This window comes from Carcharhinus amblyrhynchos, chromosome 21 (genome assembly GCF_965287045.1).
Source record: "Carcharhinus amblyrhynchos chromosome 21, sCarAmb.v2.hapA, whole genome shotgun sequence".
Lineage (NCBI taxonomy): Eukaryota > Metazoa > Chordata > Chondrichthyes > Carcharhiniformes > Carcharhinidae > Carcharhinus > Carcharhinus amblyrhynchos.
The window spans coordinates 11807872-11819555 of NC_137344.1; the positions used below are offsets into that span (position 1 = coordinate 11807872).

General features: G+C 42.6%; 1 protein-coding gene across 1 annotated transcript; it reads left to right on the top strand.

The window, feature by feature from the left end:
• The first annotated feature begins 1176 nt into the window (after positions 1–1176).
• gpr142 (G protein-coupled receptor 142) lies at positions 1177–10408 on the top strand. Its single transcript, XM_080209185.1, has 2 exons — positions 1177–1312; positions 9624–10408. Exons 1-2 carry the CDS (start codon positions 1177–1179, stop codon positions 10406–10408), a joined length of 921 nt encoding a protein of 306 aa, XP_080065311.1.
• Positions 10409–11684: the final 1276 nt, after the last annotated feature.

An 11684-nucleotide genomic window follows, 5' to 3' on the forward strand; every position in this document is an offset into this window, starting at 1 on the left:
AGAGTGCAAAATGTAATGTCATAGTCATAGCTAGGATGTAGAGAAAGAACAAAGAACAAAAACAATACAGCACAGGAAACAGGCCCTTCAGCCCTCCAAGCCTGCGCCACTCATTGGTCCAACTAGACCATTCGTTTGTACTCCTCTTACGATCAACTTAATATATGGTGGGTCCATTCAAAAATCTGATGGCAGCAGGAGCGAAGTTCTTGTGTCAGTTGGTTCGTGATATCAAACTTCTGTATGTTTTTCTCAATGGAAGAATGTGGAAGAAAGTATGTGCAGGGTTCATGGGGTCCTTGGTTATGCTAGCTGCTTTAATGAGGCAGTGGGAAGTGTAGATGGAGCCAATGGGTAGGAGGCTGGTGTGTGTGATGAACTGGGCTATGTACACAACCCTTTCTTGCGGTCTTGGTTGGAGCAAGAGCTATACCAAGCTGTGATACAAACAGAAAGGATGCTTTCTATGGTTCTAATATTTGGCCCCCAGCTGCATAAAAAGGTACTTGGGAAAATGTTTAAAATTTTATTCAAGGAGGTGGCTTTTAAGGAGTGTCCGATAGGTGGAAAGAGAGTGGTAGAGAGACTCAGAGAGGGAATTCCAGGAGACCTGAGGCCATGAAGGGATCTGATATCAATGTGTTTCTTTAACAGGCCCCAGTGAAGGTTGGCAAGGAGTGATGGATGAATGGCACTTGGTGCATGTTGGTACAGGGACAACAGTTTTGGATGGTTCCAGGTTTATGGATTGCAACAGTCATTCAGGTGCAATAACAGTCCCCTTCCATCTGACAATCTCTGCGACATGGTGGCTCAATGGTTGTACTGCTGCCTCACAACACCAGGAATCTGGGTTCAGTTCCCGGTTTGGGTCACTGTTTGTATGGAGTTTGTACGTTTTCCCCATGTCTGTGTGGGTTTCCGTCGGGTGCTCTGGTTGATTGGCCATGTTAAATGGCCCCTTAATGTCAGGGGGATTAGCAGGGTAAACGCGTGGAGTTACAGGGGTAGGACCTGGGTAGGATTGTTGCTGGTGCAGGCTCGGAGGGCTGAATGGCCTCCTTCTGTAATGTAAGGATTTTATGCATGTTAAAATTTCATTTTCACACTTCTCAAACAGAAAGATATTACAGATATTCTTTATTTTTCAGGTATTCTAATGCACTTCCTGACAACATGATTGAAGAATACAATAGCTCATTCCCAGATCCCTGGCAGGAATTGGGAGGATCAAGTTCTGAGAGATCACCGTGTGTTCTGGGAGTCATCCCAATTATTTACTACAGTGTCCTGCTCTGTCTGGGTTTACCTGGTGAGTGCGAGAATCATCTTTTCACATCAAACTGGTTAATGATATTACACTGGCATTAAAGAAATTCAATCTCATTCATACCAGTTTGCCCAAGTTAATACAATTTAGCGACATGATTTTCTCCATCACAAAGAGAGAATATAATTAGCTCAGTAACAAGAGCTTGCAGTTATCGTTACAATCCAATTTGATCAGCATGGTGGCACAGTGGTTAGCACTGCTGCCTCACAGCATCACGTACACAGGTTCAATTCCAGCCTTGGGTCACTGTCTGTATGGAGTCTGCATTTTCTCCCTGTGTTTGGTGTGGGTTTCCTCCGGGTGCTCCGGTTTCCCCCCACAGTCCAAAGCTGCGCTGGTTAGGTGCATTGGCTCTGCTAAATTGACCCTTGGTGTCGGGGGGACTAAGCAGGGTAAATATGTGGGGCTAGGGGATAAGATCTCAATGGGATTGTTGTCAGTGCAGGCTTGATGGGCTGAATGGCCTCCTTCTGTACTGCAGGGATTCGATATTCTATGTTCTGTTCTACGTGATGATGTTATAACTGGGTGGGAAGATTTCCGAATGGAACCCTGGCTGAAAAGACTATACCTTCTACTCTTTTTTAAATAAAACATGGAGGAACATAAGATCGCTAATTAGTTTCAACAACAAGAAAAAATCATTTATTAAACGTGAAAAAAATTGGATTATGAAACAAACACTCCATTCTGAACCTCAGTTAGTGTTTGTGGATTTATCCTGTGAATCACTCCAGATAATAATCACATGAGAGTTTCTAAACTCCACTCCCAAAAGACATGCTTTAAAATCTTCTCTCACATTAATGCTTTCCATTAGCAGTTTTCCCAGTGACTCTTTTGAACAAAGCTTCCATTACACTTTTGGCAGCAAATCCAGTATCCGGGGTTTACCACTTCCCCTTGAGGATTTCTTTGCCTTTACTGTTATATAATCTGTACACAATTGCTTTATCTATTGATTTCCAGGTTCTATTAAAATGGCATCAAACTTTTGATTTACCTCTTAGGTCTGCTTTCCCACTTTCAATCTGGTTACTGCAATTGTCTCTTTAATTCAGAATACTTTGTTTACTCTTCCTTGAATACTTCTGAACAATACTTCGATCTCTATTCTCTTTACCTCAGTTATCTTCAGATATTTGTTCTCTCCCGATTCCTTGCCACTTTGCCTGCCACTTTGCAGCTCCCTCATCTTGTGTAGTCTTTGTTCTGGCAGAGTTGAGAGATGTTCACTTCCCAATGTTCTATTTCCAACTGCAAAATATGCAGCTAAAATTAAAGCTTAAAAACTTTAGTACCTTAAAAGGACCTCCAGTTGCTAAGCAACCATTGCTTATTCATTTACTCTTCACAACATTGCCCTCTCAAAGCACAATAGTAACACAAGTGGAACTTAACCAATCCCCACACATACATATACCTTTGTCCGGTATGAATGTAATCATCGATTTTACCCTTCTTTCCACAGAAACATTAATTAAACCCACTTAAAACTATACCTTAGTTCTAATGTTTAGCAATGCAAATATAAATCCCTTAAAACTACCTTTGTTTTCCTAACATTATGTAGGATCTGCGATGTAGAAACATCTCCCAAGCTGCTACACAGAAGTGAAATCAGATTTTAAAAATGAACAACAAACATTCAAGACTGAGGTAGACAAATTTTTGATTGACGAGGGAGTCAAGGATTATGAGGAGCAGATAGAAATAAGACAGCAATGAGATCAGCCGTGATCTGCTTGAATGATGCAGCAGGCTGGAGGGACCGAATGGCTTTATTTTTACATGGGAGGTATGATGGGAAGTTTGGTTAAAGAGTTGGGTTTTAAAGGGGGTATGTTTAGGTTTAAGTTTATTTACTAATGTCACAAGTAGGCTTATATTAACACTTCAGTGAATTTACTGTGAAAATCCCCTAGTCGCCACACTCTGGCGCCTGTTCGGGTACGCTGAGGAAGAATTTAGCGTGGCCAGTGCACCCAACCAACATGCCTTTCAGACTGTGGGAGGAAACTGGAGCACCTGGGGGAAACCCATGCAGACATGGGGAGAATGTGCAGACTCCACACAGCCAGTGACCCAATCCAGGAATTGAACCCGGGTCCCTGGCACTGTGAGATAGCAGTGCCAATCGCTGTGGCACCCCCATCGAAAAGGAGATCAGAAAGAAAAACGACTTCTCGCGACCGTGATTAGCATGTGGAATTTTCTGTTGGGGATGGATTTATAATTAACAGAGTTTGTAGCTCATTCTTGTTGATGAACCTGCAAAATTCTTAAGAGTATCACATCAGTACTTCAAAACATAAGCAAAGATATCCCAGCTTCCACTAAGGATCGGCAGCGTTTGTTTGTGGGTGACTTTTTAAACCTCTGGAACTTAATGCATCCCTTAACTACCGATACTCACATGTACTAGAATATTAAATTTGGATACTGTAAATCCAATTTATTGCAATGTTCCACTGAGCCAGTGGCATCACATGGGGTGAAAGCCAAATCAATAGCTTGCTGAACGTCAGCCATTTGAAATAGGTCAAAGAAGAAGCCAGTTAATAAAATAAATCAAGGGAGAAATCTCATCCCTTTGATGAATGGGTACAACAATGAACGCTGCAATTCTTTTTTCAAAACTTTGTTTCTCTTCAGGGCTTGAGGCAGGTTGAGGCTAACTTATCGATAAAAGCTTTGTTGGAACAACCCAAAGACAATCACACTCATCAAATTAGATTTGGGCCTACATCAGTGAGCTGTTTTTGACACTGTGAATTAATGCAAGGGTGTTCCACAGCACGGATCACACATAATGGATCCAAAAGTCACATTATGTTTCAGCTTTTGACATTTATACTGATACTACCTGTTCTCAGTCTATAACTGGACTTATATTTGCAGTTCACCGATGTAAGGCCTCACTTCTAACTGAGATTAATGACAGATGTAATTACTCCATGGAGAAATAACTCCACGGGGAGGCGAGAGCCCCATCACCAAGTTCTTTTTTATTCACCAACTATAATACGTACAGAGCTCTCACTCTTGGGAGCTTTTGGCTCTTGAAGGTAGAGAAACTGATACACCTGCTTGAAATAGGGAGCATGAGGACCATCAATTAGGACTTCTCAGGGACATCTTTTGTTGACAATATCAAACTAACTTAGGGACAACTCAAAAGGGGCAGCTCCCTAAAAGAAGGGAAACCGTCCGAAACAAAAGACAAAGCGGAAAGGAAACTTAAAACATCAAATTAAAACGTGATTATAAGGGTCAATAATACACCCCAGTCCCTGTGGTGCCCAGCGGGCACGGAAGGACTCAACAGGGACTTATTACTCGAGTCTAGCTGAAGTCCTCACAATGACATATGTGTTGGTTTGGGTTTGCACCGAGATGTGTTGAGCCCTTTAAAAATGGCATGCAGTTCCCAATTCTTGACTCCATTCCCAGACTGTCCAATTTTTGGGAGTGCCTTTAAAGGGTGTGTGGGTCAGAAGCTCATTCTCCTGTTCCAGCTGGCTCCCTGGCAGAGATAGGCATCTCCTCCTCTGCAAATTTCATGGAGTTGGGCCAGGTTTTTAATGAGTTGTGGTTCACAGCCCCTTAGGGATATGTGAACCCTAGTGGGCATGATACACCGGTAACATTACAAGACTGACGGCACTGTCACCACAATGATCAGTTCAGCATCAATTTAATCCCCTCTTGCCAAGATGAGTGGCCAAGTCAACTCCTTCTGGCTGTAGCAATGGTGGCCTTGTTGCATCACCTTATACCCGCTCTCGGGGTGAAGCTAGTTTGTTATGTTGGCACAGACTTCTCATTCTCTGAAAGCTTTCCTTAATCCTAAATATCCAAGGGAACTTTGAGATTTTTGGAGAATTTACATCATGGAGTGAAAACTCATTCTGACATTGTTCACCAGATTGATTCCGAGGATGAAAAGGTTGAAGTACGAGGAGAGATTGAACAGTTTGGGCTGGAGTTTAGAAAGTTGAAAGGGGATCTGATCGAGGGATATATAATTTTAAAAAGGGATCGATAAACTAAATGTAACCCAAATATTTCCTCTTACGGGCTAATCTAGAACAAGTGGTCACAGGTATAGGTTGAGAGGCAGTAGATTTAAAACTGAGAAATGGAGGAACGACTTCTCGCTGAGGGTGGTGAATTTGTGGAAGGCACTGCCCCATAGCGTGGTGGAGTCTGAATCATTTGATGGTTTTAGGAAGGAAATAGATATATTTCTAATTTAAAAATGAGGTAAAGGGATATGGGGAACAGGTGGGGAGGTGGATTTGAGATCAGGGAGAGATCAGCCATGGTCTGATTGAATGATGGAACAGGCTCAAAAGCCTAAATTTGCCTACTTCTACTCTTAATTCCCATGTTCCTATGTACCATTTATGAATTCATAGTGCCATAACCAATCAGGTCTTAAACCATCTGCCATGTTTTTTTATGACTCTCTTATAAGATCCCATTCCTGACCTTCAAACCAGCCCTGAGGGGATTCATTGCTCATATTGGCAGGTTATCAGTTACTTGTGTTCTGGCCTGTTGAGAATGGTTGTATAATGAGGCCGTTCTTATTTCCTATCACACTTTGAACCACGAGTGTTTCACTTAAGGCCTGCTCACAATTTCTTGCATTCCAGCAAATACATACGTGTGCACATATAAAGCAAAAGTAAAGCCAACATAGTCCCAGATCACTATAAGCTGCTCCCCACTTTGAGAGAGAGCTGGCTGGTGGTGACTTGACCTCAGCCAGTATGGAAATCGAGGCCACGCTATGGCATCACCTTGCCCCAAGAGCACAGCAGCCAGCTTCCCAGCATGGATAAGCTCCACCCACTTCCCCTACTGAAGAGAATCACATTTTACCTCATTTTCTCTTGGGCACTTTGAATTTTTTTGATAAGATTGCTCCCCCCCTGCCCCCTGTCACCCCCCCTCCCAACACACCCTCCCCCACCACCTACCCCCCCCCCCCACCCCACCCCACCCCACCTCACACCCCCTTACCTTTAAAGGAATGTGTTAAAGTTGGAGAATCAGCTGATGACATTTAGGGAATTAATTCCAGAATTTTGGGTCTAGACTGCATTGGAGAGAGAAGGGAAATGATGAATGGGGAGGAAGCCAGACTGGAGAATTGTGGAGTTATCAAATTTGACAAGTTAATGGAGTAAAAATGATAAAATGCACTGATGGATAATCTCTCTCCAATCTGCAATTCCATTGACATGGGAAATATTGTCACAAGTTTTAACTTCAAACCAAGTATGTGCGACAGTGAGACCAGAAAACAAGCCTCCTAAAAGAGATTAAAGTATTGTTTTGGTGAATTTCAGTGGCTAAAAGACTGGGGGAGTGGGAAATCGGTGACCTATTAGCTTCGAACCCACTTCACCCTGCCAGCATGAACCAATTCCACCCCTAATGTGTAAAAGCTTCAGCTGATGCTGTGCAATGTCCTTTATCCTTGTTGCCGACCTTTGCTTGTTCATTGATTTACCATAAGTCCACTAGGGGGCAGACCTGCCAAGTATACCATCCAATAAGGAGTCCTATTTTTCGGGGTTTTGCTTTGACCCGAGCGGTCTCATTCTCCAGCTGAAGTGACAATCTCTCCTGGCTGTAATTTCCTCTTCGGAAAAAAAAGGAGAATTGAGTGTCTGAAATTTATAACAATTTGATAAATGTGTTATAGTTAGTGCAATTAATCACAACACGTCTGACAGAACATTGCTTTAAAATTTCTTAAGTAGCTGGCAAGCCACCTGGATTGATATCATCAATTAAATCCTGGTTTGCCAAGAACCATAAATTCCACTCAATCATCAGAAGGAGGCCACTCAGCCCATTGTGTCAAATGTCAGCCCTTTGAAAGATTTTGCTCTAGCACAATAGCATGTTTCCTTTTCAAATATTTATGTAATTTACACGAATATTTACACAAAGCCCAGCAAACGAACACTTAGCATAAAGTCTCATTGACACCATTACTTAGAATAACATCAGTCTAATGGTGATATCCCCATGGTGCTATTCCTAAGACCACCCAAGGTGGGGTTGGAGGAAGAGGGCAGGAATTAATAGTGGAGAAGTGAGATTGGTGATCTGCTCAATATCGCTGAGGATCAACAATCATTCCTGAGGAAAGCCCCTTTGTGGATAAAGTGAAGGGAAATTGGGAATGATATTCATCTGCAGAAGAAACAAATTATTGGGATAAACCGTTCATAAAATCATACAGTGCAGAAGGAGGCCAGCCCATTGAGCCTGCATCAACAACAATCCCACCCTGGGCCGTAACACCACATATTTACCCTGGTCTACACTTCCTGCTTCCTCAGAAAAGCAGCCAGCACAATTAAGCTCCCCGAACATCCCGAACATCCCCTCTTCCACCTCCTTCCGTCGGGAAGAGGATACAAAAGTCTGAGGTCACGTATCAACCGACTCAAGAACAGCTTCTTCCCTGCTGCTGTCAGACTTTTGAACCTGACATGAAGTTGATCTTTCTCTCCACTTTAGCTATGACTGTAACACTACATTCTCTCCTTTCCTTCTCTATGAATAGTATACTTTGTCTGTATAATGCGCAAGAAGCAATACTTTACACTGTAAACTAATACATATGACAGTAATAAATCAAATCAAATCTCTCCGAAACTAAAGGACAATTTAGCATGGCCAATCAGTCTAACCTGCACATTTTTGGACTGAGTGTTTGCATTCCTGTTTTGTGTACGTCATGAATACTGTCGTAAACTTTCAGCAAATATCACAAAATGTTGCGCCAAATGAGATTCAGGTAACAGATATGAATTATAACAGCTTGCAGCATTTTGAAGAAGGTAAAGTCATCTCCTTTCTCCCAATGCTTCCTTTGGACCTGTTTTGCAATGATGAGAATTCTTGTACTTAAAGCTGTAACAGCAAGACATTAACTGTGCGTTAATTATTCCCGAGCTGGTAACTCGCTCAAGCAGCTGAGCTTCGAGAAGTAGAATGAATCCTCAGCCTGATATTGTTAACGGGGCTTTCAGAGCATATCCAGCGTGAAAACATTTATCAGCTGCTTGCTGACACTCACTGACTGGATTAATTGCACACCTCAGCACAGCCGCTGTAATAGATGACTGGAAAGATATTGGTGCAGGGCGTAAATTACGGAGAGCGAACACTAAAAGGGGCAAAAGGTGACCGCAAAGGGAAGAAAAATATATTAGAGGCGGTGAAGTTGCAAAGCAGCTTCAGCGCAGGACGAAAGTGGAACAGCCTGTGAGTGTGGCTTTCAATGGCAGTGGCGGTAGTTTCGGCAATGAGAGCAATTTGCTGTTGCCAAAAGCACTATTAGATTAGGATAGAATTGAACACAGGAATTAGAGCAGGAATAGGCCATTCAGCCCCTCGAACCTGCTCCGCCATTCGATGAGATCATTGCTGATCTGATTCTGACCTCAGATCCACTTTCCTGTCCTTACTGCCAGCCCCTCATAACCTTTGACTCCCTTGTTGATCAATACCTGACTGATAACTGATCCAATTGAATCGATTACAATTTGGAATTCTTTGCACCAACTCTTTAGAGGGAGATCGTTGTGTCTTGCTGCTACTCTCTTTATTCCTCCGAAGAATATTGTGTAGTTGCCCCCATGTCTCTTTAACTCATGTCTCAAAATAATATAATTTGATTTGATTTGATTTATTATTGTCGCATGTATTGAGATAGAGTGAAAAGTATTGTTTCTTGTGCACTATGTGGACAAAACATATCGTTCATAGTACACAGGTGAGAAGGGAAAGAGAGGTGCAGAATATAGTGTTACAAAATGTAAGTGTTTCCCTAGGGTGGAGGGAAACGTCAACTTAATACAGGGTAGGCTCATTCAAAAGTCTGGTTTTTGTATCTTTTCCTGATGGAAGAAGGTGGAAGAGAGAACGTCTGGGGTGCGTGGGGTCCTTAATTATGCTAGCTGCTTTTCTGGGGCAGTGGGGAGTTTAGACGGAGTCAATGGATGTTGGAGGTTGGTTTGCATGATGGATTGGGCTACATTCACAATCCTTTGTAGTTCCTTGTAGTCTTGGACAGAGCAGAAACCATTCCAAGCTGTGATATATCCGGAAAGAATGCTTTCTGTGGTGCATCTGTAAAAATTAGTGACAGTCTTGGCCACATAACAATTCTATTGCATCATCTGTCACCATTGTTGCAACACAGAATGTAACTGCTGAGATAAAATAGTTTGCTAACTAGCTCTTTTTCTCTTTTCAGTAAATATCCTGAATGTAATTGTCCTCTCACATCTAGCCATCAAGACACAGAAATCCTCCTACTGCTATCTCTTAGCCCTCTCAGCTTCAGACATCCTCACTCAGTTTTTCATCGTATTTGTTGGATTCATATTGGAGACGGCCATTCTTCACCGCAAGATTCCTGCTACGATGGTGCACACGGTTAGTGTCCTGGAGTTTGCGGCCAATCATGCCTCCATCTGGATTACAGTACCGATGACAATTGACCGTTATTACGCTCTTTGCCACCCATTGAAATATCGCATGGTGTCATACCCTGAACGCACTCATAAAATAATAGCAACCGTCTTTATATCCTCTTTAATCACGGGCGTCCCATTTTACTGGTGGTCTGACCTTTGGCGAGTCAGTAACCCGCCCACCGTGCTGGACCAGGTGCTAATATGGACGCACTGTTTCATCATATACTTTATCCCATGCACCGTGTTTTTGATAGTCAACTCACTGATTATTTACAAACTCAAAAAGAAGAAAGCGCTGACAATTCGTTCCGGAAAGACCACAGCCATCCTCCTGGCAGTTACCACTGTCTTTGTTATCCTGTGGGCACCTCGCACCATTGTTGTTATATACCACCTGTATGTCTCATCAGTGAACAAGAGCTGGAAGGTTCACCTGATGCTGGATTTGGCCAACATGTTGGCATTGATGAGTACAGCGGTCAACTTCTTCCTGTATTGCTTTGTCAGCAAACGGTTTCGTACCACAGTGAAGGAGGTTATCCAGTCATTCTGCAAACAGTGAGGGCCCTACGCCCCTTCTGTTCCCATGCTAATCCACGTGCACATTTGGGACGGTGACCTACCTTGAGGTTGAAGGCATTACAAAAAGAATGAGAGAGATCTTTAAATCAACAACCAGGAGAGAAAATGCTGGAAAATCTCTGCAGGTCTGGCAGCATCTGTAAGGAGAGAAAAGAGCTGATGTTTCAAGTCCAGGTGTCCCTTTGTCAAAGCCTAGTTGACCCTTTAAGAAGTCTCACAATGCCAGGTTAAAGCCCAACAGATCTATTTGGTAGCACGAGCTTTTGGAGCGCGGTTCCTTCATCAGTGGACTTCAACCTGATGTTGTGAGACTTCTAACTGTGTCTACCGCAGTCCAACGCCGGCATCTTCACATCACAATTGACTTTGTGTCAACCTAATCATGAGATCAGCTAATTATAGCCTTCCAGTCCCAATGTCAAATTCAACAACTTCAGATGATTAGTTCTGTCCCACCCCTGCCCTTTGTTCTCATTTCAATTAATTTTTAACTATTCTTTACCTTTCATTTCTTTATTGTCTTTATTTTTCTTCCCCCCCCCACCCTTTCCCCCTATTTTATCCCTCCTTTTTTTAGCTTTTCTCCCCCTTTGCTTCCCCACCCCCCTTTTTCTCAATTGTACCTGTCTCCCACCTTTCTCCCCTACCCCCCCACATATCTTCCTCTGTCACAGTTTACCCTCTGATTTTAGCTTCTCTGCTGTTTGGCCATTCACACCTTTCATTCTCTCTAGGGGCTGCGATTAGCAGCCTTTCCCCTTGTTTTTGTGGCTGTGACAAATCTCTCATTCCCTCCCCCTGCAGTTTAAATATCTCCCTACTTTCTATGGCTCTTAGCTTTGACAAAGGATCATCTGGACTCGAAACATCAGCTCTTTTCTCTCCTTATAATGCTGTCAGACCTGCTGAGAATTTCCAGCATTTTCTCTTTTGGTTTCAGATTCCAGCATCCGCAGTAATTTACTTTTATTTAAATTGACAAACCATGTTTTAGAATAACACGTACAAACCCATTGTTGTAACTTGTCAAATGAATGTCTAACCACAAAGGTTGCCTATTAATCAAAGCTAATACTATTGTTACACTTTACGGTTCTTCGAGCGCAATGCTCAGTGGAGGAGCTAATAGTGGTGAGATTGAAATGAGATGGAATTGAATTAATAAAGGAGCTAAGGAAGCCTGGAGGAATTTATTCATATCCAATTTACAGCTGAGATTGCAAACCATTGATATTTTTCAGCGGAGACTTAAATAA